Source organism: Megascapheus bottae, chromosome 2 (genome assembly GCF_031878675.1).
Source record: "Megascapheus bottae isolate mThoBot1 chromosome 2, mThoBot2.hap1, whole genome shotgun sequence".
In the NCBI taxonomy this organism is placed as follows: Eukaryota; Metazoa; Chordata; class Mammalia; order Rodentia; family Geomyidae; genus Megascapheus; species Megascapheus bottae.
In genome coordinates, this window is record NC_143510.1 from 51669082 (window position 1) to 51693321 (window position 24240).

Sequence of the window (24240 nt, forward strand, 5' to 3'; positions counted from 1 at the left end):
TCTCCAAGAAACCAACAACTAATTAACAGTTAATTGCCTGTGAAAATCACACCAAATGCACAGAAATAGAAGGACACAGGATAAAAAAATGCAGCAATAGTACTCACTGGACACCTGTTAAAAATGAGCTATATAACTTGTAGGTGAAGATGGGAGAGGAAAACTGGGAGTGAGAAAAAAGGTGATATGTCCAAAAAGAAGTGTACTCTTTACCTGTCTTGTGTAACTGTAAACTTTCTGTACATCACCTTTATAATAACAACTTAAAATTTCAAAAAATCATGCCAAAAAGGTGACACTGATCAAGATATATTGTATTCATCCACTGCTTTGTTAAATGGCAACTCCTTGTACCACCAGTTAAAGGTATTTTTTAAAAGTATGCCAAGATAGAGGCACAGTGCTTCATATCTGTTACCCCAGTAACAGATATGGTGAAGGTAACAGATAGAGGTGAAGGTAAAAAGATCTGGAGCTTGAGGCTAACCAGGTTACATAGTGAATTCCAGGGAACTGTAAGCTGCATAGTGAGAATCTGTCTCAGAAAGAAAGAAAAAATTATGCCACAAGGAGAATACATTTTTAATTGTTTTTTCTGCCAGCAGAAAATATCATGTTTTTTATCTTATTTTTTGTGTAGACTAAGAGGAAGGATTCTGAGGCCAATCCCTATATTTCTGTATGAAGATTCAAAATCTTGAGTGGTCAGAGTCAGACTTAAAGGGTGAAGATCCAAGACAGCACAGACGTGAAGGAAAGTCACCAAATCCAAGTTGGATCCAACTCTGGTGCTGTGGATGATTTCAGGTACCTGGTTAGGTGTGCATAGAGATGCAGAAGAGGTCCACAGGGAAACCCTGGCGAGGCTTCACTGAGGCTTTTGTCTTCTTGTTCTTGTCTTTTTTTCCCTGTTGTCTGGGTGCTGTCCTTGAGCTCTTTAGCTCAAGGCTAATGCTCTCCGACTTTGAGGCACACTGCCACTTCTTCACTGAGGTTTTTGAGGTGAGGTTTCTCCTTCCTCTGTCAGCTTGAGGCCTTTGAGAGCATTCTAGTAGACACCTTTATTCCCCAATTATAATCATCCTTGAATATTCTCAGTGCCTTCAGCCATGGCAGAGTTTGAGAGAAATACATGTCTTTGTCCAGTTATCTACCTACCTGGTAGAAAAACCAGTGTGCTGGAAAATGAAGTGATGTGCCTCAAGTCTTTCTTTGTGTTGGAGCACACACCAGCATCAGAATGTAGAATCCAGCTCTTTTGGTCTGATCTTCTTGATATACCATGCTGTGGGTCTCCTAGTACACTCAGGAGTTTGGAGTGCTAAGGGGCAGCGGCTGGATGGGAAAGGATATACAGCTTCCTGCCAGAGATGGGAAGTAGGATCTTCGGGGAAGCCATTGTTTGTAGGATATGTGTTATGATGTTGGTTAAGAAGGCCTGAAATGATAATTTAAAAGAAGCACATGATTCATTTCTGAGACAACTTTCTATGACTACTGAGCGTGGTATTATTATTATTATTAATTATTTCTGCTGATTGTAGGGCTTAAATTCAGTGCCTGGGTGGTGTCCCTGAGGTTTTTCACTCAAAGCTGGCACTCAATGCTAGCACTTTGAGTCACAGAACTACTTCTGGTTTTCTGGTGGATAGTTGGAGATAGGAATCTCAAGGACGTTCCTGTCTGTGCTGGCTTCAAATCATAGTTCTCAGATCTCAGCCTCTTCAGTAGCTAGGATTACAGGTGTAAGCCACGGGCACCTGGCTTGGGTAGAAATGTTTATATTTCACTTGTGGAAATCCTCTATGATTAATAAGCGATCAGGCTCAAATGAGGCTTAGTGATAAACCACATGACCAGCATGCCAAAGGCCCTTAGTATTTCAAAAATGCTTAAGAAAGAAATAGTTAATGTTTTTAGCAGCAGCAGCCACAAACAAGAGTCATGTGGCTTTGGATTTCTGGACTTCTCACTAGAGGCAAGATTCCTGGAGAGTGAACCCCATTCCTTGATACTTATAAAAGCTTGCACTTATACATCACATAAATTCTGTTGTAGTTAAATTTATATTATTTGTATATATTATTAAATACTGATGGAGAATAATTTTTTAAAAGTACCTCCAATTAGCGCTCTGCACCTTGAGCCGAATTTCTGTCATTTGTTCCATTACCAGTACACATTTCTATTAATAAATATTTCCCTTGAGGGGAATTACTGTCCCCTGAAGGGACAGTAATTTCAAAACTTTCCTCTGTTCCTCAAATCATATGCTCATAGGTTCATTGACAATCTCCAAACATCACTCCAGAAAAAGAGAAAAAGAAAACAATGGATAATAATTTCATTGCCTTTCTCTTCAGAAGACCAGTTGATGAGCATTCCCACTTAATCATCTTTCTTTTTCTCAAATCTCAGCTAAGGTGTGGACCACTGCTTCATGGGTCATCTCAGTCCTCCAGTGACCTCAGACCATCGTTTATATTTTATACATGCCTTATTTTCTTTATCCATCTAGCCACATGGAAAGCATCCCCATATTTGATCATTGTGGATAGTACTAGAATGAACAAAAGAATACTAAGTTCTTTTGGAGATTCTGATTTCAACTTTTTTTTAATCAATGGGATTCCTAAGTCCTACAGAAGACCTAAATGTAATTTTGCTAGGGAAACTCCAGTTATTCTCCATAGAAGCTGCTCCATTTCCTATCTCCAACCACAGTGTAAATTGGCTCTACTACATCTTATTCATTCTTTATCTTATTCTTTTTTAAAAATTGTATTTGATTATTGGGGCGATATATAGAGGCGTTTCAGTTATATTTGACAGGTAGTGAGTATATTACTTCTTGAACATTGATACTCCTTCCCATATTTTTCTCCCAGTTTTCCTCCCCCACCTCCTCCCAATCATCTATCTTATTTTTAAATGATAGAATGATAGCTACCCTAACAAGTGTGATATTTCATGTGTGAGAAGTAGTGTACCTACTATCTGGCAAATATAACTGTAACCCCTCTGTACATTACAATAAAAAAGCAGTGTGATATTTCATTATACATTTGATTTACATTTTTCTGATTTTGATTTTTTCTGATTTGTGATGTTGGGCTCCTCTTGAGATACCTACTTGTCATTTCTATGTCTACAGAGGAAATGTAACTACTCCAAAATACATAAGGAATTTCAGCTTAAAAGCAAAAAAAAAATGTTTTTGTCCATTGTGGAGCTTGAACTCTGGGCCTAGGAATTGTCCCTGAGCTCTTTAGCTCAAGGATACCACCCTACCTCCTGAGCCACAGTGCAACTTTCAGTTTCCTAGTTGTTAATCAGAGATAAGAGTCTCATGGACATTTTAGTGCTCAGGCTGACTTTGAACTGAAAACAATAGAAAGCAAACAACAACAACAAACCAAACTATTTTGTTAAAAAAAAAAAAAAAAGGATATTCTGGGCCAGGAGTTTAGCCTAGTGGTAGAGTGCTTGCCTAGCATGCACGAAGACCGGGGTTCAATTCCTCAGCACCACGTACATAGAAAAAAGCTGGAAGTGGTGTTGAGGCTCAAGTGGTAGAGCTCTAGCCTTGGGAAAGTCCAAGGACAGTGCTCAGGCCCTGAGCTCAAGCCCAGGACTGGCAAAAAAAACAATGGATAATCTGGAGACTGAGATCTGGATGACTTTGGTTTCAAGTCATCCCAGGAAAGAGAAAACTGTGACACTCCATCTCCAAACTAGCCAATGGAAAAACTGGGCTGGAGGCATGACTCAAGTGATCAGACACCAGACAACCAAATATGAGACTCTGAATTCAAACAGCAGAACTGGTTAAAAAAAGTTATTTTAAAAAAAAGGATCAACAGTTTTGGGATCAGCTCTTTGAAATATAATCAGCAAGGATAGCGCCTCTCTCTGTCTCTAAGGGAGGGTGGGATTATTCTATTTCAGTGAAATCACCTCCCATATAAAATGATAGGAAAACTTCTTTTCCATTTGACATAAAGGGGTCAGCTAATATAGATAGCCACCATATAGTCAAGTAGATCTTAGGTAAATCCTGTGTAACTAATGGTACTGTCAGTTCTTATTTGGTGATTTGTTACAATATATATGTAATGTGTTATTTTTGCTTCATCATATTTGAAAGGATAATCTTTGCAGGTTTTCTCTTTATTCTTTGGCAAGGTCTTTAAGAGATTTTATGTGATTCATATTGTGTCTTGATTTTCATGATTAGTTAAAAATAAACTGCTTTAGCATATCTTTGTAGAAAGACTTTTATAAAAGTATCAGGAGATAATGTTTTAATTTTATTTCTCCTCAGAGACAGTACAAGCTTGATAAGAATTGCAACTGAGGTGGAAAATATTATGCCATTCTAATTTTTCCCTAAAATTTTCCCATCTGATAATCTCTTAAGAAATCACTTTGGAATCAAAATAACTGTCTCTTACCACCATCTATCAAATGAGTAACAGCAAAATATATCACAAGGATTAAATTATTTTTAAAACCTTATAAATGTTAAGGATAGTGTCTAGCATGTAATAATATTTATTTATTACCATATTATATCGTGGTAAACAATACATCTAAAAGGAAGGCTATAAGTAACCAGTTCATATAAATTTGCCAAGTACAACAAAGTGCTTTGGGCTATCTGGGATATCAAAGATTGCTAAGCTTCCTTCTTTGTCTTGGCCAGACTTCTCATCCAATCCCCATTTTTTTCCTCCCATGGCCTCTAGCAGAGTGACCACAGAATCCAGGAGAATTATAAGAATAAAGCCATTTCCTTGGCTCTACCACTTAATGTGATAGAAGCCAATTGCTTTACATTTCAGCAACAGAGTACCATGACTGTGAATTTGAAATTTTGTGGAATTATGAGGAATGATGAGGGTTATCTATTCCCAGGAAGGAGATGAAGGCATCTTTGCAGGGATTGAACGAGAAAGGAAGTTGGTAAGAGGGAAAGCTACTGGTTTGAGAGCCAGGTCTTATTTTTTAATTATTAATTTTTTTAATTATTAAATTATTGATTATTTTTTCAGGTCATCTTTTAACAGAAAAGGTATCCTGATTCTCATTTCAGATGTATTATATAGCTGAATTTGATAAAAGAGAGCTCCTTCAAAGATAAGTCCCTGAAGTTTTTAGGGAAAACAAGGCCCAGTGAAGGGAACTCAGAAACAATTCAGAATTTCGTTAAAAACAAAAGCACTGTCTTTCCATCTAAGAGAAACAGTAGAATACTTTCCTTACCTCAAGGATAAGCCTCAGTTTTATGTCTGGATGCATTTTTTTAAGACTTTTTATTTTTTGATCAGTCCTGGGGCTTGAAGTCAGTGCCTGGGCACTGTCCTTGAGCTTTCTCAAGGCTAGCTCTCTACCACTTGAGCCACAGCACCACTTCAGCATTTTTCTGTATCTGTGGTATCAAGGAATTGAACCCAAGGTCTCGTGCATGCAAGGCAAGCACTCTACCACTAGGCCACACTCCTGGCCCCTGGCAGGATGCATTCTTATTAGGAAGACATGTCCATTACATCCAGGAACTAAAATTGTGTAGTACCAGGAGTAATAAGAGCAAAAAGAAAACCTTTTTCTCCTACACCGCTGGGTAATTCCTAAGAATGTCCAGTTGGACTAAGTGGGCAGTTCATTGTTGCTACTACTTCCTAACCTCTTGTCTACTGGTAACAGAGAGTAGCAGATTAATACCTAATGCTTGATACAACACTATATAGAATTACTGCTTTCTGGGAGATATTACAACCTCTTGAAGAAGTAGCCATGAGACTTTCTCAATATATCCGAGGAACTATCTCATCTACCCCTGCCTGTGATGGTAGGTGAATTTCTTTTTTCTTTCCATATATTTTTATTGTAATTAATAGAATTATATTTCACCAGATGGAGGGTGCATTACTTCACATACATTGATACCCTTTCTCATGTCTTGGTCCCCATTTCCAATAGAATTATATTTCACCAGATGGAGGGTGCATTATTTCACATACATTGATACCCTTTCTCATGTCTTGGTCCCCATTTCCCTGGTAGGTGAATTTCTCCACTGTGCATTTGTCAGATAGACATTAATCTTCTCAGCACTAAGCTGTTTTCATAACCAGCTCACTCTCTTATGATTTCTTGAAAGATAATAGAGGACTGTGTTGAGAAAATTTGTATAGCTTTTTGAAAAAGATAATTCAATGTGAAGACTACTGAATCTGGTTGGGAACCACTACACTCAGCCATTCGGCCAAAGGCTGTGTCAAAAAGAGATCTCCTATTCTTCCAATAATCCAGAAGGGTGGAGTACAGAACATTTATCTCACTTGAAAGAACTAAGGGTATTTGTTTCTAATGTTACTATATTTAATTGAATCTGGTAAACTGTCTTTGGTAAAATTTATGATTACTTTATATTTCATGTAAGAAAACCAAAAGAAAATCTTCTGATTCCATCATTAGCAAGAGACATCTTGCGTGTAAAATGCTAAAAGATGGGGAGATATGTGTTTTAGAATGAACTTAATGCAGATATCTTAGCCATAATATCCTTGCTGATAAAAATCCCAATATCTGACCAGAAAATAAATTTACTTAAAAGGTGTAACTCAGTATAACTGAGTAACTCAGTATAACTTCCTCACAACTTATACTATTACTTTTGAGGTGATAAAATGAAGTTAAACTGTGGACAACGGATGGACAAATTTATTAGAAGCAATGATATTCCAAGGATTGCCTGAAAACCACACATAGGCCTAGAAACCATGACTGGGGATTCTATAGGGCCTGGATCCCTGGCATTTTCTTATGTGACACTGACATCTGCTGGACACATAACAGTGAAGCAAAGCTTTGTGTTTTAGCACAAATCAAATTCTTGGCAAGGCAACTTAGCAATAGGTGGAGGGTATGTTAATCATGCCCACTTAAACATGGTAAATCAAGGTGTTGATTTCTTTTTCTGTATTCCATGCAGAGTTTGAATGAGCTTGAGAATGAGGATTTCCTGAATCTCTAATGCACACAAGGATAAAGCCCTTTGTATGAATCTGATATTTCTTATTATCTGTCATAGACTGTTTATAAAAAAAAAATCCATGACTGCCACATCCTTTTTAACACTTACACTTTGCCTCATGAATAAAAAGCAGAGCCTTTTTCCATCCTTTTGAATTTACATTAGTTCTATTGTTTATGATGATCAATGTTATATAAAAGAAGGAATAGTGTGCAACTTTTCAAAGAGCCATGGCATCTCTTGTTCATGCTGAATTTCCACGTAAGGAAGATAGCCAAGGCACTAAAGGATCACACATGGACAAACACCCACCTGGCATTTAGTACCAGGGTTACAGACTTGTAGGTGAGCCCTTTTTGAGACAGGGTCTTTGTAGGCAGGTTCCCTTAGCCTGGAACTCTTGCTTACTGTTCCTTGTCTCTGAGTGCTAGGATTACAGGTATGAACCACTATTCCTGGGCTAGATCAGCCTATCTTAAGCCTTTCAATACAACCAGGAGCCAAATACACCAGCACAAATGAATCTTAAATGCAATTAGAAAAACAAAAAATAGCAATAATCTGAGAAAGCAGCTTCATTCCAATTCTGAGTGTTGATCCTGCAGTAAGTGAAAGCTTCAGAAGAGGAGGAATCCTGGGATGGACCTCAGGAAATAGTCACTTTAAAAAGCTTTTTGCCAATTGAGAACTACTGGTATTGTGTGATGTGTTTGTGTGTGTGTGTGTGTGTGTGTGTGTGTGTGTGTGTGTGTGTGTGTGTTAGTATATGTGGGGGTATCTATGCGTGTGCGTGCATTGGTCCTAAGGTCAGGGTCTGGACACTGTCCTTGAGTTTCTTTGGCTCAAGACTAGTGCTCTATCACTTGAGCCACAGCTTCACTTCAGGATTATTTGGTGGTTAATTGGAGATGAGTCTCACAGACATTTCTGCACTGGCTGCCTTTGAAACACAATCCTAAGAACTTAGCTTCTTAAGTAATTGGGATTACTGGCTTTGACATATTTCATGTCTGAGACCTTTTTTTGCAAAATGCAGTATCATCACTATTATTGTTATTTCTATGTCATGCTTCCTTTAGATATGCCAAATTGCCTTCCAGTGTGACTGGGCTATTTTTTACTTCACCAGGAATGAGAGTTCCTATTGTTTCACATTCTCCCTAGCAATTCAACTAGTGTTGAAATTGGCTAGATTTCATCCATTTTATCAGGCCTATGGAGCATCTTCTTGTTATTTTACTGTGCATTTCCCTTATGACATATAATGCCATGTGCTTTGCCACACCTTTATTTGCCATCTGTTTATCTGTCAGGAGATGTTTGTAAAGGTTGCTATCCCATTTTTGAGTCAAGTCATGTGTGTTCATATAGATAGTTTTAAAGAATTCTTTGTGTACTTTGGACAGTAGCTAGCCATCTTTTACAAATATTTTCTCCCACCTGTAGTTTGTCTTTTTCCTTCCCTGATCCTGTCTTTTGCAGAGGAAGAACTTTTCATTTCCTCCTTCCTTTCTCTCTCTTTCTCTTCTCTTCTCTTCTCTTCTCTTCTCTTCTCTTCTCTTCTCTTCTCTTCTCTTCTCTTCTCTCTCTCTCTCTCTCTCTCTCTCTCTCTCTCTCTCTCTCTCTCTCTCTCTCTCTCTTTCTTTTGTTGATAGGAGTCAACAATGACCTCAGTCCCTGCTACACTGGAAGGAAATCCCTGATGCCATTGCTTGTGTGGTCCTAGTAGAGAAGTAGTTAAAACCAGAGGCGATGAAGTTCCACTCCATTTGATAAAGCTCTTGTCAGACTGTTTAAAGGTGAAAGGCATAGCTCTGAAAGAGTTAACACTGAACAACAACAACAACAAAGAAAAAACTGTCACCAGGCATTGTGGCTCATGCCTGTAATCCTAGCAACTCAGGAGACTGAGATCTGAGGATCAAGGTTCACAGCCAGCCCAGGCACAAAAGGACCTGAGACTCTTATCTTCAATTAACCTCTAGAAAATGGGAAGTGGGTCTTGGCCCAAGGGTAGGGTGGCAGCCTTGAGCTGAAGCGATCGGAGATAGTGCCCAGGCCAAGTTCAAGCCCCATGAGATCCACACACAAAAAAAAAACAAAAAAAACAAAAAACAAAAAAAACTGTCATAACTAGAGCAAAGAAATGTTTAAGAATTAAACAATACATTTAGTTCTTTGTCCTGCTATGAGGAGAGAAGGAAGCTATGTCCTAATTGCAGAAAGGAACGTAGGATCTACCTGAGCATAGCAGCGAGTTACAGAGTCTTGAGATCCCAATGTAGGCAGGAGGATAGAAAGGAATCTGTAACTACTACAAAACTTTTCTACAACAATGTTCCAAACAAGGTCTGGTAACATTGTTACTGATTAATCCAGGCGATGGTGTGCACCTGAAATCCCTGCTGCAGTGAAGGCTTCCAGAAGTAGAAGGCAGACCCAGGCCAGCCTCTGGTGGACTATGAATCCCTACCTAAACCATGTTTGGTTTGGAAAATGAAGCAATTGAAGTATACCGCAAGTGATAGAGCACCTGTTTGGCAAGCAAAATGCCCTGAATTCAAAACCTGATACCCAATCAAAAGAAGTAAATGCAAAGTCTCATGTCTACTCTAGACCTACTCAATTAGAAACCCTGAGATAGGATCCAGACAATTGAATTTTAACACGAGTTTTTAGGCACTTCAGAATAGCTAAAGTCTGAGTATCACTGATTTAGAAAATTATTTCCCATACATATATTCCATATATATATGCATATTCCATATATATACACATATTTCATAAGTATGTATGTTGTGTATATACACAGAATTATAGGATATAAGATTTTTCATCATGGCTATATATATATATACATATACATATATTTGTATTTTATTTTAAATCTCCCCAGGAGTAAAATATGCAGCCAACTCTAAGGCATGGGCCCACTTACTTTGTGAGTCTTTGCTGAGGTAAGTCTGATAAAAAGGGTGTTTTATAGGTTTGTCAGGCGTGCAGCTCTCTTCTTCTTCACAGTTGCTTTGCCCCTGTAACCAAGACCCCAAACAGCCCTCAGTCAGAGCCCAAGAATGGTAGAGAGAGGTGGGGAAGGCAATCTAGGGGTATTTGAGAAACTTGACCTCTTTTGCTTGTCAAGAATCCAACAATAAGGAGGAAGTAAGAAGCTGAGGTGCCAGTTCTCCATTCAGTGAGAGACATGCTTGTGAATTACATTTCAAATAATCAGACTTTTCTGTGTGGCAAAGACTTGAGAATTCTTCTAAGGTACCCTGACAGTTGATGGCAGTACCTTCTACAGACACAGCAGATGAATTCCATGGCATGCTGTGGTTACCCTGAACCACTAAATAAGGGGGTCAAATGGACCTGAACTAGATTCAGGAAATTGCATTGGCTTTTGATTGGCATTTGTACTGACAAAGGCTGACCTCTCCATGAGGGAGAACATCTCTAGGCCTGAGTGATTACCAATGGACGGCTGTTTGTGTATGGAAGAATTATAGTATTGGATAGGCAGGCTAGATGTGTAAGTTTCCTATTGTATAGACAATGTATAAATATAAGATGAGGTGTGAGAGCAGGGGCAAGGGAGAAGTTCTGCTTACTACTGTCTTTTTGCACAAGAGCCATAAGAATATGATTTCCATATGAATCTGGATTTCTCAATCATAATGGCTACATATTTGTCAAGGCTGAAGAGTCTGTAGTTTCTTTCAAAGTGTTTAGTGTAGAGATAACTTTCCTTTGTACTTTTATAAAGACCCACCTGCCACTGTTAAGGATAAGTGTGTTCATGAAAACCTTCCAGGAAGGTCAGATCAGACAAGAATTACAAAAGCAACTGTGAAGCCTGGACACTGAAGAGACCAGGGAAATGTCTCTTTCTCGCTTGCATGAACACACTTCATGTAATGTGATGTATCTGGCCCAGTCATGACACCTGGATCTCCTTTGCTTAAGAGCCTTTTCCTCTCGACAAGAATCTGGAGGAGCTTACCTCAACCAGCCACTTCATCAACTCCAATCTACTCACCTCTGCTGAGCTGAAACTGTCCTGGGGGTGTTGAGTTAGAGATTGGTACATTTCTGATGTGTTTGGGCTCTGCTTCTGCTGGGTGCTGCACAGATCCAGTGACTCCACTTTCTTGTCCGAAGGGCTCTTTTGAAATAGGCACTTTCTTGCTTTGCTCTTTCTTGTCCAGAAAGTCTCATTGTTGTCTGAATGGCTTTCCTGTAAACTGCACAGTTCTTCTCTTGCCTGTACAGGGTGTCGGCTCCATGGTGGCTGTGTTTTGTTTAAGGGCTGTGTCCAGCAGGATGGCTCAGCCTTACAGTCCAGAGTTTGTGGAACTGCCAGGATTTCTTGCTGTGGTTCCTCTTTGGGGCAGAGGACTAATGGAAAGGAAGAAGCAGAAAATTTCCTATCTCCTATGGTGAGTTTGGGATCTTCCCCCTGGCCTTCCTCAAAGCCAGCTCCTTTCTGGAGAACTAGTTTCTCTCCTCTTACTCTGTCCATCACTTCCCATACTACTTGGTCCAAGCTGTTCTTTTTGGGGGTGTCGCAAAGTAATGACAGCTGACCTCGGGCACCAGTATAGAGGCACATTTTGGAGATAGCTTTCCGCAGGCGTTCTCTCGGTGAGTGGGGTTCAGGCTCTGGGGTCAGAATCTTGATGGATGGCGCATCAGTGGGGTTGTAATTCCAGAACATGTGTGATGGTGTGAACTTCTGGACAGGTGTCTTAGACACGTAGGAATAGAGACAGAAGAAGGCGTCTGCAGTGACAGCCAGTGTTTGCACCTGCTTAAACCTGCCTGGGTATAAACATCAGACATGATGATTCAGGGGCTTATCAGAAAATTACCTTTTTAAATGTGCCCCAGCAAAAGCCCTCCCAAAGCTCCAGCTACACAAACTGCTACTTTGTCCTGTTTGGAGTTCAGACATTCAAGGTCCTCTTTCTTATCTTTCTTGACTCCCAGTGGCCACTGGATATCTCAACTAGGAAAAATAGAATGATATGTAAAGAATTCAATGAAGGAGACATAAAGATATTGTGAGGATTTGACTCAGCTGAAGGAAGGCTTAAGAGGAGCAGTGGTGGTTGGAGGTTTAAAAAAATTTTTTTGTGCTATTTCTGCTGGTTGTTTGGTTTGAAATCAGGGCTTGGACACTGTCCTTGAGCTTCTCAGGCTGAAGACTAGTGCTCTACCACAGATCCATTTCTGGTTTTCTGGTGGTTAATTGGAGATAGTCTCACAGACTTTCCTTCCCCTGCTGGCTTTGAATCAAGATCCTCAGATCTCAGCTTCCAAAGTAGCTAGGGCTACAGGCATGAGGCATGGACACCTGGCTTAGACTCTTTATTCAAGAGAAAGAAATAGGTGAAAAGGGAGTTCTATTTTCAGTAGAAACAGAAGAGACAAAGGATCAACCGCAGCTAGTCAAGAGAAAGTGGGGTTCCAAGACACTGAGCACTTCTGGGAATGGACAGCTCGGTGGAGAAGTGGAGCAGAGCTTGGTGGAGAAGAGGAGCAGGGCACGGTGGTAACACTTACTAGCCAGCATGAGGCAGGGGTCCTCCATCTCAATCCTTCGCACCTGGGACTTCAGGAAGAGCTGGAAATCGATGCCCTTGGCCTGGGAGGGGTTGGTAAAAAATCTCGCAGGGATCCGAGATGTGTCTTTGTGGTCCTCTTGGCCAAAGCCAAGTCTGAAGAGGACATCTTCTGCATCTTCTTGTACCTGATCCAGAATCTCAGAGATGCTGAAAGGGTTGGGAGAAGAGGGGCAGAATTGAGGATAAATATAAGATGCTTTAAGACACACTGTAAGTCTAAAACCTATACTAACACTATGTTTCAGTGTGACTTTCAGAAAAGTTTTCAATACTCTGAACTTAAATTCTGACCAGCGCCTGGGAAGTACATTCCGTATGTGGTTATAAAACCTTCATAAAGCATTAGTACAATGGTTGGAGCTACTTGTAGTGGATGAAAACAAATCTGAGTAAATCCTTTCAGAAAAATAATGAAAAACAATACAGAGGCAAAGGAAGCTTGTAGTTGCACTCACTGGTCATATTCCCCTTAGGATGCTGAGTGAGATCTGGCTTTTGCCAAGTGAGTTGCCACTTCCAAATCAACTTGTTTTGGGAGTTATGTGATATAATCGAGCAATGAGCATGCAGGAATTGAGTAGATATAATTCAAAAAATAAGTATTCATTAACAGGAATCTCTGTGTCAGTGGGAAGTATCAAGAAAGACCACTATGCCCCTGAATGTGTTAAATCCCTTCAGGGCCTCAAGTGATGGGAATCTGCTTTGTTCTCAGAGCTCCACATTGCTCCCTTGACCCACTGGCAATAACCTCCCCCAGAGACCCTTCCTGATTCGCAGGAAAACTTCACCCTGACCTTATGTGAAAATGCAGACATTCCAGAGAACACTCATATTTAAACCCTAAAACCCTCATGTTCCTTGTTTCACTGACTTTGCTGTTTGGAGTCCCTCTGAGTCCATGATGAAAGGCTGTTATGATATGTTGAGGCCTATGCCTTCTCTCTCTCTTTTCATCTGCTTGATCTTTACTAACAAATGGGTTCATTCCAAATGATTTTGAGAGCTATACTTATTAATATTATTACCATTTTGCCAATCATAGAGCTTGAACTCAGGGACTGAGCACATTCCTTGGGCTTTCCTCAAGGCTAGCACTCTACCACTTGAGCTACAGCACCACTTCTGGCTTTTTCTATGTATATGGTTCTGAGGAATGGAACCTAGGTCTTCACGCATGCTAAGCAAGCACTCTACCACTAGGCCTTGATCCTGGCCCTATACTTCTTTTTTAATTGTTATCTTTTTGTAGTTGTACAAAGGAGTTGCCATTTAACAAAGCAGTTTAGGAATATTGTGATCGATACAACCCTTTCAACGTTCTCATCAACCCCTCATCTCCCACTCCTTCCCTCCTTTTTTTTGTTGCATTTCCCACCTCTTCTCTTCATTCATCTACCCCTTTTCTCTTGACATTTGAGATCCCGCTTTGTGGTGTTTTATTTCACTGAACTTTGATTTTGGCTTTCTAAGGCTCCCTTGAATCTGCCATATATCAGTATTTTGTTTGTATATACTTACATACCACCCAGTGCAGTTAATTATGAGTTTGTAAGCTAAATCTGGCTCCCAGATATAAGGGAAAACATAAATCTTGCCTTTCTAGGCCTGGCTTGTTCATTTCACATGGTTCTCTCTAGTACAATTTTTAGGAGAAAAGCCCTGTGCCACAGGGCACTGTGGCATACTCATTACTGTTTCCACAGTATAAGGTTCAGTTGAGGTGACACTGATATTTTATATACAGCATTCAGCACTGAGGAGAGGATTCTTCCATATACCATAGTATTTTTATATAAATATGGTCAGATTTCTCTAGTAGGCATTGGAAGTACATAAAGATTTTCATAAAATATCCTAGAAAAATTGTGAATGATAGCTGTTGGTTCTATTCTCCTTTGTGTCTATAATCCCAAGTTCTAATAGACTTAGTACCTACCTTGAACTAGTCTTGTTAGTCCCACCAGTCATGCTGCTGGAAGCCAGACTACAGCCAAGGTCAAGTAGCTGGCCAGGCCTTGCTGTCTGAAGGAAATTCCTGCAGAGATCAAAGCTAATGTCATATGAATCTTATCATCGTGCTTCAAACACCCCTCACTGGGCATAGTCACCATTGGCTGGGTACCATGAAGTCTGTGCCTTCATTGCTAGTTAGAAAACCTTTGTCTCTTCTCTGAATTAGTAGCTCTTGGTCTCTCTGTTCTCTCTGACATTGGCAGCTCCTGTACTTTGCTATTTCTTAAGGGAACATCATTCAACCTAGATGACCCTAACACTTACCTGGAAAAGAGCTTGCCATTGGCATCTAGCAGCGTGGCTAGATAAGAAGAGAAATGCAAAGAACAAGTTAGAAGGGGAAATAAAATCCATGTCATTGCTTATACATAATGTTATAGAACTAAATTTCCTCCCCAGATAGGAGCTGGGGGAAAAACCTGCCTATTTTTAAAGTTTTTCCTTTCCATTCCACCCTTAATTCAACCAATGTGTTGCTTCTTCTCTAGTCTCAGCTTCAGAGAATTGTATCACTCACCCTCAGCTCCAAGGGTCAAGTCATCTTCAAAGCTGGTCCCATGGCTGTAGCACCCTATCAAATAATCAGTCAATCTCATATTGTTTTAGTATCTCACTTTGTTATCTGATATATTGAATTTATTTGTATTTGGTTATTTGAAATTTGATAGGGAAGGGGGAAAAACCAAGACTGGTGGGGGGTGTGGGGGAGGGGAGGGAAATGGGTACCAAGACATGTGAAAGGGTATCAATGTACGTGAATTAATGCACCTTCTACCTGGCAAATATCACGTAACCCTTTTACTATTACAATAAAAAAATGCAAAAAAAAGATCACATAGCAATTTTCAAAAAAATCAAACTAAAACAAAAAATCAGAACACATATATACATTTATATACATGAACATTTACACATGTCCTTGGATTTACATGATAAAACAATTATAGCAGGTATTCAGTGTTAGCGAAACTACTCCAAGTTAACATATGCTATCTCAAGAACTGCAATCAGGTCTTGATTCAGAATCTCATCTGTGCCCATTGGTAACTAGTCTGTGTCTTCTATACATGGTCAGCTATACAATATTCAGATAGATAATAAATACACACACACATACACACACACACACACACATATACATACACGCATACACAGAGTGATTTTCTCATAGCAGTACTTGTTATTAGAGCAACCACTAATAGAGCCTGTGATTTGGCTAACAATTTTTTTCCCAACATCTTGGACTTCACTATGACAAATTAAAGGTATTTTGTAGGTCCTAAAGACAGCTAGGCATTTTGCCACACACATGTTTTTGCCTGTGGGTATACACAAACACTCATACAACTTTACAGAGCTGCATCACTACCCTATATAACAACAGAATGAGTCTAAACTCACCATTGTAGATAGACTGTCCTGTGTCTTCAGTAAACTCCTCTTCAGAGACTCTAAAACCCAGAAACAATCACTACATTGTTTATACCATTTTTTTTTTGCCAGTCCTGGGCTTGAGCTCAGGGCCTGAGCACTGTCCTTGGACTTTCTCAAGGCTAGAGCTCTACCACTTGAGCTAGCACATCACTTCCAGCTTTATTTTTTCTATGTATATGGTACTGAGGCATGAAACTGGGGTCTTCGTGCCTGCTAGGCAAGCACTCTACCAGTAGGCCAAACTCCTGGCTATACTGTGTTTTTTTCTCGAATATCTTCCACATGCTCATATCACTTTCCAATGCAAAGCAGACAGCAGTACTTAACTAGCAATGTGTGTGTGTGTGCCGGGGGTGGGAGGGAGTGCTGTTCCTTAGCTTGGAGTGCTCTTCCTTAGCTTGCACTCAACAACTTGAACCACAGTTCCACTTCTGGCATTTGGGGTAGCTAAGTGGAGATAAGAGTCTCATGGGCTTTCCAGTCTGGGGTGGTTTTGAAGCATAATCCTTTCCTGAGTAGCTAGGGTTACAGGCATGAGCCACTGGCACCTATCTAGCTTGCTTTTTATACTAAGATCCAATAGTTACTTGAGTCACGGATAGACTCACAGATCTTGTCATGAGGCGATGGGACTGGAATAGACTACAAGTTTTTATTATGCAGATACTGCCATGATCACATTGTCTAAAGTCTGCTTTGTGATGATCCTTACAATTTTTAAGTAAAGTAGGAAAGGAAAATGAAGAAGGAAAACAGAGTAAGATATATTTGAGAAGAGGAATTTGTGGCCATAACAAATACAAACATTTCTTTCATCTAAAAACTTTTCGGGCACTTGTTCACCCACACCCTTTATTTTTCTCAGAATTGTGTTCTTGCTACATATCATGCCTTTCAGGAAGCAGAAGAAACTGCGTCTTGATTAGAGATAGTTTTAGATTTTATGATATGGTCTTAACAAACAGTTGCCATCTCTACCAGAAGAACAAACAGTTTTGCAAAGCAAATCATTTCATCTACTGGCATCTTTTGCCAGTGGAAAATTCAACCATGCTTTCCAAAGTCTGAATTTTATGTCTTTATTGAAAAAAAAAACTGCAAAATGGGGACCAAGACATGAGAAAGGGTATCAATGTATGTGAAGTAATGCACCCTTTATCAGGTGAATATAATGTAACCCTTCTATTAATTACAATAAAAATATATGGAAAAAATAAAAACAAAAAAACTGTAGTTTACATTGTATTATAAAAAGGAAAATTATGCCCAACCTAATTAAGAATGAGTAATTTGAATATTACAACTACGAGTACAAATGCATATTTCTCAATATATAATTCTACATTTTGTAATATTGTACTACAAATACTATTTTGTTGATGGAAGTTAATACTTTTGTGTGTGTGTGCCAGTCCTGGGGCTTGCACTCAGGGCCTGGGCACTGTCCTTGGGCTTTCTCAAGACTAGAGCTTTATCACTTAAGCCACAATACCACTTCTGGCTTTTTCTGTCTATGTGGTACTGAGGAATTGAACCAGGGCTTTGTTTATGCTAGGCAAGCATTCTACCACTAGGCCACATTGCTGGCCCAGTTAATATTATGATTACTAAAACATTATACCTAATAAAGCTATTTACCACTAGAATGCTGCACAAACCTAGTAAGATACCTTGGGCAAGAGTTCCAAATCTAAAGATAAAATTTATTTAGCTTGAAGACAACTTTATACAAAGCACCCCTCATACAAAGTCAGCTGTGGAATCTTTCCCCTTCTGTGTTCCTGTTGGCATTCAAAAATATCAAATTTGGAAGCATTTTGGACAGAATTAGTGATGTTACATTTACAGTGTACTATTCTACTTGTGCTCAATGGAAATGCATACATATATTCTCCTTAAGAAATACTGCTCATCCAAAGGTTCATATGGAACAAGAAAAGACCTAGAATAGCCAAAACAATTCTAGGCAAAAAGAGCAATGCTGGTGATATTACAATGCCAGACTTCAAACTCTACTATAGAGCCATAATAACAAAAACAAACCAGGAGATCAGTGGAAGAGAATAGAAGGTCCAGAAATAGATCCACATACCTATGGTCAACTTGTATTTGACAAAGGAGCCAAAGATACAGTGAAACAAATAACCTATCCAATTATTGGTGCTGGCAAAACTGGGCAGCCACATGCAGAAAACTAAAAATTGACCCTAGCCTTTCACCATGCATAAGCATTAACTCAAAATGGATCAAAGACCTCAGACCGGAAACCTTGAAACTGCTACATGACAGGGCTGGAGAGACACTGAGACTCATAGGCACAGGCAAAAGATTCCTGAACAGAATCACAGGGTCACAACGGATTGGAGAGAGACTCGATAAATGGGACTACCTAAAAATTAAAAGTTTCTGCACAGATAAAAGCATAGCCACTAAAGTAGAGAGACAGCCAAACAACTGGGAAAAGATATTTACCAATAACACAGCAGACAAATGCTTGATATCCAGTATCTAAAGGGAACTCAAGAAACTAATCCCCCCAAAACCCAACAAACCATCCAATAAATGGGTAAAGGAACTGAAGAGAGACTTCTCAAAAGAAGAGGTTAAAATGGCAGAAAAAGCATATGAGAAAATGCTTATCATCCATGGTCATAAAGAAAATGCCAATAAAAACAACCCTAAGATACCACCTTACCCCAACAAGAATGGCCAAGATTTTGAACTCAGACAGTGACAGATGCTGGCGGGGTTGTGAAGAAAGAGGAACCCTATTGCACTGCTGGTGGGATTGTAAGCTAGTTCAGCCACTCTGGAAAGCAGTGCGGAGGTTTCTTAAAGAACTGAAAATTGACCTTCCCTACAATCCCACCATACCACTCCTGGGCATCTATCCTGAATATTATAACCCAAGATATGATAAGGACACCTGCTTAGCTATGTTCATTTCTGCACTATTCACAATAGCCAGACAATGGAAACAATCCAGATGCCCTACTGCAGATGAATGGATTCAGAAAATGTGGTATATATACACAATGGAATTCTACATAGCCAACAGACAAGATAAAATAATAGCATTTGCAGGGAAATGGATGAATCTAGAGCAAATCATGTTGAGTGAGACAAGTCAAGACCAAAGGAAAAAAGGTTCATGGTATCCTTAATATGTGGCTATTAAATCCAAACAGTACAAGAGCCAGGATTCAACATTTGTGTACCCAATGCTTGGACATGACTGGAAATATAAACACAACTACATAGACATGAAGATCTATGACTCTATAGACATAATGTTTTATTACACAGATTAATATGTATCTATGACATACAAACCAGTGCCAGTGATTGTATATATAAATTCCCTTCTTGAATACTTTGTTAAATATGTCATTTGAAATATGATGCAAAAATCAATGTTAATAAATTCTTTAATTAAAAAAGAAAGAAATACTACTTATAATATCCCAGAAAGCTGGAGTCTGTATTAATTGTAAAATATAAAGACTCTATAAGAACTATATAATTTAATTCTATAATACAACAAAAAGCAGTGGCCTACCACTGCATGCAGATTCATGAATGAAAATCACAATATTAAGCATAAAAGTAAAACATACATAAAGGCAAAGTAATGCCTCCTGTAGAATCCTACTTATGCAAATTCAAGAGACTCTGAAACTTATCCATAAGCCTATTTTAGTAACCCTCAGTGTTAGAAGGGAACAGAAAGGAGGCTTTTAAAGTGTTCAGAATGTTCTGCTTCAAGTTTCTTGGTTCTATTCCCCTAGTGAAAAATTTTCAAGCTGTGTATTTAATACTCACTTGACTTTCAGTGATAGTAAAACACATCCATCCAATTTATATTGAAAACAAAAATGCAACTACTATCTCTCTCACTAGATGTCATAATTTAATAAATATTTATATTGAAATAAGACTGATAAAATTCCTGGTTTATCCAAAGCAAATTTCATTGATATTTATGAGTCATTATTGGGTATTTATCCTATAGTTCTTTAGTTTCTGGACATTTGTAATCTCTTGTTGGCAACCAGCCAACAACACATACTGCCTATGTGTTTGTGGGATTTACTCTGACAGTAGAGACAAGGGATAATTGTATTGATGTGTTTTCACTGAACATGGGGCTTTGAAACTTCCTGGCTATTATCCAAGCATGAGGCATTTCAAGGATTATAGCACAAGCACAGGCCACAAAATTTGATGAGTAGAGATTGGATTCATCTCTGTTCCCTCCCCTCTTTCCTCCCATGCTTTGAAAGGACTCTTAGCAAGGACTCTCTCAAGTCTGAAGTAGAAGCACTGAAGTATACTTCTCCATTATATTCAGTTCTTAAATGCACAGTAGAGAAGCATAAAAATAAAGCATAAAAATGTTTTATTATGTAAAGTAAGTGAGTATTTCCAGGAATGTTATATCTGCAGATTGAAGTAGGAACTCATCTAGATATCTTGGAGGCCCCAAATGTCTTCTGATGAGTCACAAATAATGTACTCCTGCCTCACAAAATACCCTGAGAAGTAGAGAAAAGATAAACAGCCATTGTTTTTAAGACACGCACATTGGAATCTTGTAGTGGAATGGACTGTACCTAGATTGAATTGCCTTGAGAGATAGTAACACTAACTTGCCAAGGGCAGGAATGGATTTTTCTTAAAGAACTTGTCAGAAAAGAAAATCTTCTTGCTCCCATCAGAAGGAAAATGTAAATTCAATGGTTTTGCAACCAAATGTGAAAAGTACTTCCAAGAGCACTACTCCTTTGGAGACAGTTAACCACCAAATAGGGGTTCCTGCTCCTCTATGGTTCTGGCAGTAGAGTAATCAATAGTCACAAGGATTCACAATGTCATACACTCCAAGTGAACTTTTCCTCACACCACCATTAATAATCACCTGAATTTTCACTACTGTGAAGGCCCATCGTGCTAACCGTAAGCCTTCCAGTTTTTGCAATAGAAATAAAGAGCCCAGCCCTACACTGCTCCTCAAGTAGACCCTTTTTCTAACTTCTCTTTTGTCTCACAATCCAAGACTCTTCTGAAGGCTAGAGCTCAGCCCAGTCCTTCCCTATAGATCTAGATTTCTCTGCTTGTTAGTTACCTTGGTGACCACTGTCATTCCCACAGTGGTATATAACCCCAAATCTGAATCATCAGTTGATCCCCAAATCCCATTCAACACCCTTGCTAACCACCTTATTTCGGGAGGCTTTGTTCAAACCCATGTTCTGAGTTCTCAAGGGTCACAGTTGTAAGCACAGCCAACCATCACCCATGCCAATTACTTGTCCAATGCTCACCCACAATCCTGCAGCCAGTCTTCAATCTTATTGATTGGATTTCCTAGAAAAGAGACACCAGGTCATTGTGAGAACTCCTGGAAACCAGACCTTGCTGGTGTAACTCATCCCATTCCACAGGTTATCCTGGTAGAAACCATACGATGACATTTTTCCCTTCCCACAAAGCAAGCATTTCTTTTTTGTTTGTTTCATTGTAATTAATAGAAGGGTTACCATTATATTCGCCAGATAGAAGGTACATTACTTCACAAACATTGATACCCTGTCTCATGTTTTTGTTCCATTTTTCCTCCCCCCACCCCTGCCCCTCATCTTGTTTTCCCCCTTCCCTATCCTATCTCAAATAAACAAATAAACATATATACAATATATGTTTAACAAGGTTAGATACTGTAACAATATGAGATAACCAAGGGACAACAAAAGAGATGAGAAATAACAGTACATTAAGAACAACAATCACACATTATATGGCTCTTGTTTCCTGGAGGTCCTTTCATTTAGCATCACCCTATATGGCCTTATGTATTTAGGGTTTGAACTATTGTAATCCTCTGCTACGAGAGTCCAAGGTTTATACTACTTATGACAAATGAGGGAAACAATTAAGCCTGTGTTCCTTTGAGTCTGGTTTACTTCACTGAATATGATTTTTTCCAAGTCTATCCATTAAAGCAAGCATTTCTTTTTTTATTTTTTGGTGCAGGTTCTGGAGCCTGAACAGAAGGCTCAGGTGCTGTCCCTGAGCTTTTGTGCTAAAGGCTAGCACTCTACCACTGCAGCTCTACTTCTGGCTTTTTTTTTGTAGTTTATTGGAGATAGGAATCTGTTGGACGTTCTGCTTTGACTGTCTTCAGACCACAATCTCCAAATCTCAGTCACCTGAGTAGCTAGGATTATAGACGTGAATCACAGGCACCTGACTTCCAGAAAGCTTTTCTTTAAGATAGATGAGGAAAGAACTATTTTTTTCTTTTTTTGGGGGGGGGCAGTTGTGGAGTTTGAACTCTGGGCCTGGGCACTGTCCCTGAGCTCTTCAGCTCAAGCTACTGCCCTACCCCTTGAGCCACAGCACCACTTCTAGTTTTCTGTTGCTTAATAGGAAATAAGAGTCTCATGGACTTTAGTGCCCGGGCTGGCTTTCAACCGATATTCTCAGATCTCAGCCTCCTGAGTAGCTAGGATTATAGGCATGAGCCAATGAACCTGGCGAAAGCACTATTTTTTTTTTTAGGGCAAGAGTCCTTATATAGATATTAACTTTATTTTTTGTTTGAAAATCACCATTTTTTAGGTAAGGGATGAATAAGTATTTTTGCTCTACCTTTTTCTCTTCACCAGCAAACCTGAAAAAAATACCTGAAATACCAGGTTCACTGCTTTTTGCAATGAAAAAAAAATAAAATAAAGAATATAAAGAAAAGTATATCTCTGTGGCTTTAAAGAAAAAAATTCCTAACAGATAAGCAAGGATGAGTTTATTTCCTTTTTTTATTGTTGGAATAATGTATAGAGGGGTTACAGTTACACTTGTCAGGTAGTAAGTGCATTATTTCTCACACATTGAAACCCCTTCTCACTTTTTTTTTTTTTTGCCAGTCCTGGGCTTGGTCTCAGGGCTTGAGCACTGTCCTTGGACTTTCTCAAGGCTAGCGCTCTACCACTTGAGAATCAGCACCACTTCTGGCTTTTTCCTATCTATGTGGTACCGAGGAATCGAACCTGGGTCTTCATGCATGCTAGGCAAGCACTCTACCACTAGGCCAAACTCCCGGCCCTTCTCACATTTTTGTCCCCATTTCTCTCCTCCACACCCTCCCAATCATCTTGTTCTCCCCCTATCCCTTTCCTATTTCAAATAAACAAATAAACGTATATACAATATATCAGATAACAAAGTCAGACATAATAACAATATGAGATTAACCATAAGGGCAAAAAAAAAGAGAAGAGAAATAGCATAGTACATTAAGAACAACAATCACACAAGATAAAGCTCTTGTTTCCATATCCTAGAGATCCTTCCATTTAGTCTCATCCTGTATGACCTTATGTAGGGTGAGTTTATTTCTAAGAAACTGTTTCATTCTTCTATCCGTGGTCTCATTTGAATCCTAAAGAAGGTTTGAGAAGTTGGGGGCTACTACTTCAATGTGACATGTGCATCTTAGGCTGGTGACTTCCCTGTGGTCACACAGCTTGTTAGTGTCAGCAGTATGGCCAGATGCCAGGCACAGCTTGAGTGTCATCTTGTCAAGGAGACAAAAGAGAAATTGCCCAAGGCATTTGTTCCTAGAAACTGCCCCTCCTCTCCCCCCCCCACCACCCTGTGCCTGAGCTTTTAGAGAAGCTTTTCAGATGATGCAAACGTTTCATAATCCCATATGCATGATTCATTATTTTGTGTTGCTTCATGCCCTCATTCCCTTAATACTCATTTCAACTAGTGAAAATGAGACTTGTACCTACTGGCATTCATTCTTCTCCGGATGCTAGGTAATGGCTAACCACCTCTTACCTTCCTGGAAAACATCATCCAGGCTGGAAGGCTCCGCGTCTGGGACATCCCGCAGGGCAGCCAAAGCCTCCTCTTCAAGAACCTGGGTTTGCCAGTTGCGACTCTGTCGCAGCCAGGCCCTTCGTTTCTCCCAAGACGTTGGACTCAACACAGAAGCCTCCATGGCCCTGGCTCACACCTCAGGGTCTGCCACAGGTTAGTGCTGTCCTGCCAAGGTGAAACACAGTGATCGTCCTTCATCCACCTCTTCAAGGTTTCCTCCAGACAAGGCATACAATC

At 39.5% G+C, this 24240-nt stretch overlaps 1 protein-coding gene across 1 annotated transcript; it reads right to left on the minus strand.

The window, feature by feature from the left end:
* Positions 1-568: 568 nt before the first annotated feature.
* Tespa1 (thymocyte expressed, positive selection associated 1) lies at positions 569-24240 on the minus strand. Its single transcript, XM_090356516.1, has 10 exons — positions 23962-24240; positions 21441-21483; positions 16084-16133; positions 15200-15253; positions 14947-14983; positions 14606-14704; positions 12605-12813; positions 11079-11860; positions 9978-10071; positions 569-1438 (listed from the first exon to the last, which is right to left on the minus strand). Exons 1-10 carry the CDS (start codon positions 24122-24124, stop codon positions 1236-1238), a joined length of 1734 nt encoding a protein of 577 aa, XP_090212642.1. The 5' UTR covers positions 24125-24240; the 3' UTR covers positions 569-1235.

What these genes read in the sequence shown, in the direction of transcription:
- Tespa1 (XM_090356516.1), bottom strand. Translation starts at nt 24,124, where the DNA reads ATGGAGGCTTCTGTGTTGAGTCCAACGTCTTGGGAGAAACGAAGGGCC. An exon ending in GACTGGCTGCAGGATTGTGG is followed by an intron (nt 16,134 to 21,440) that starts GTGAGCATTGGA and finishes TCTGGGTTTTAG; the next exon opens with AGTCTCTGAAGAGGAGTTTA. An exon ending in ACTAACAAGACTAGTTCAAG is followed by an intron (nt 12,814 to 14,605) that starts GTAGGTACTAAG and finishes CAACCCTTTCAG; the next exon opens with CATCTCTGAGATTCTGGATC.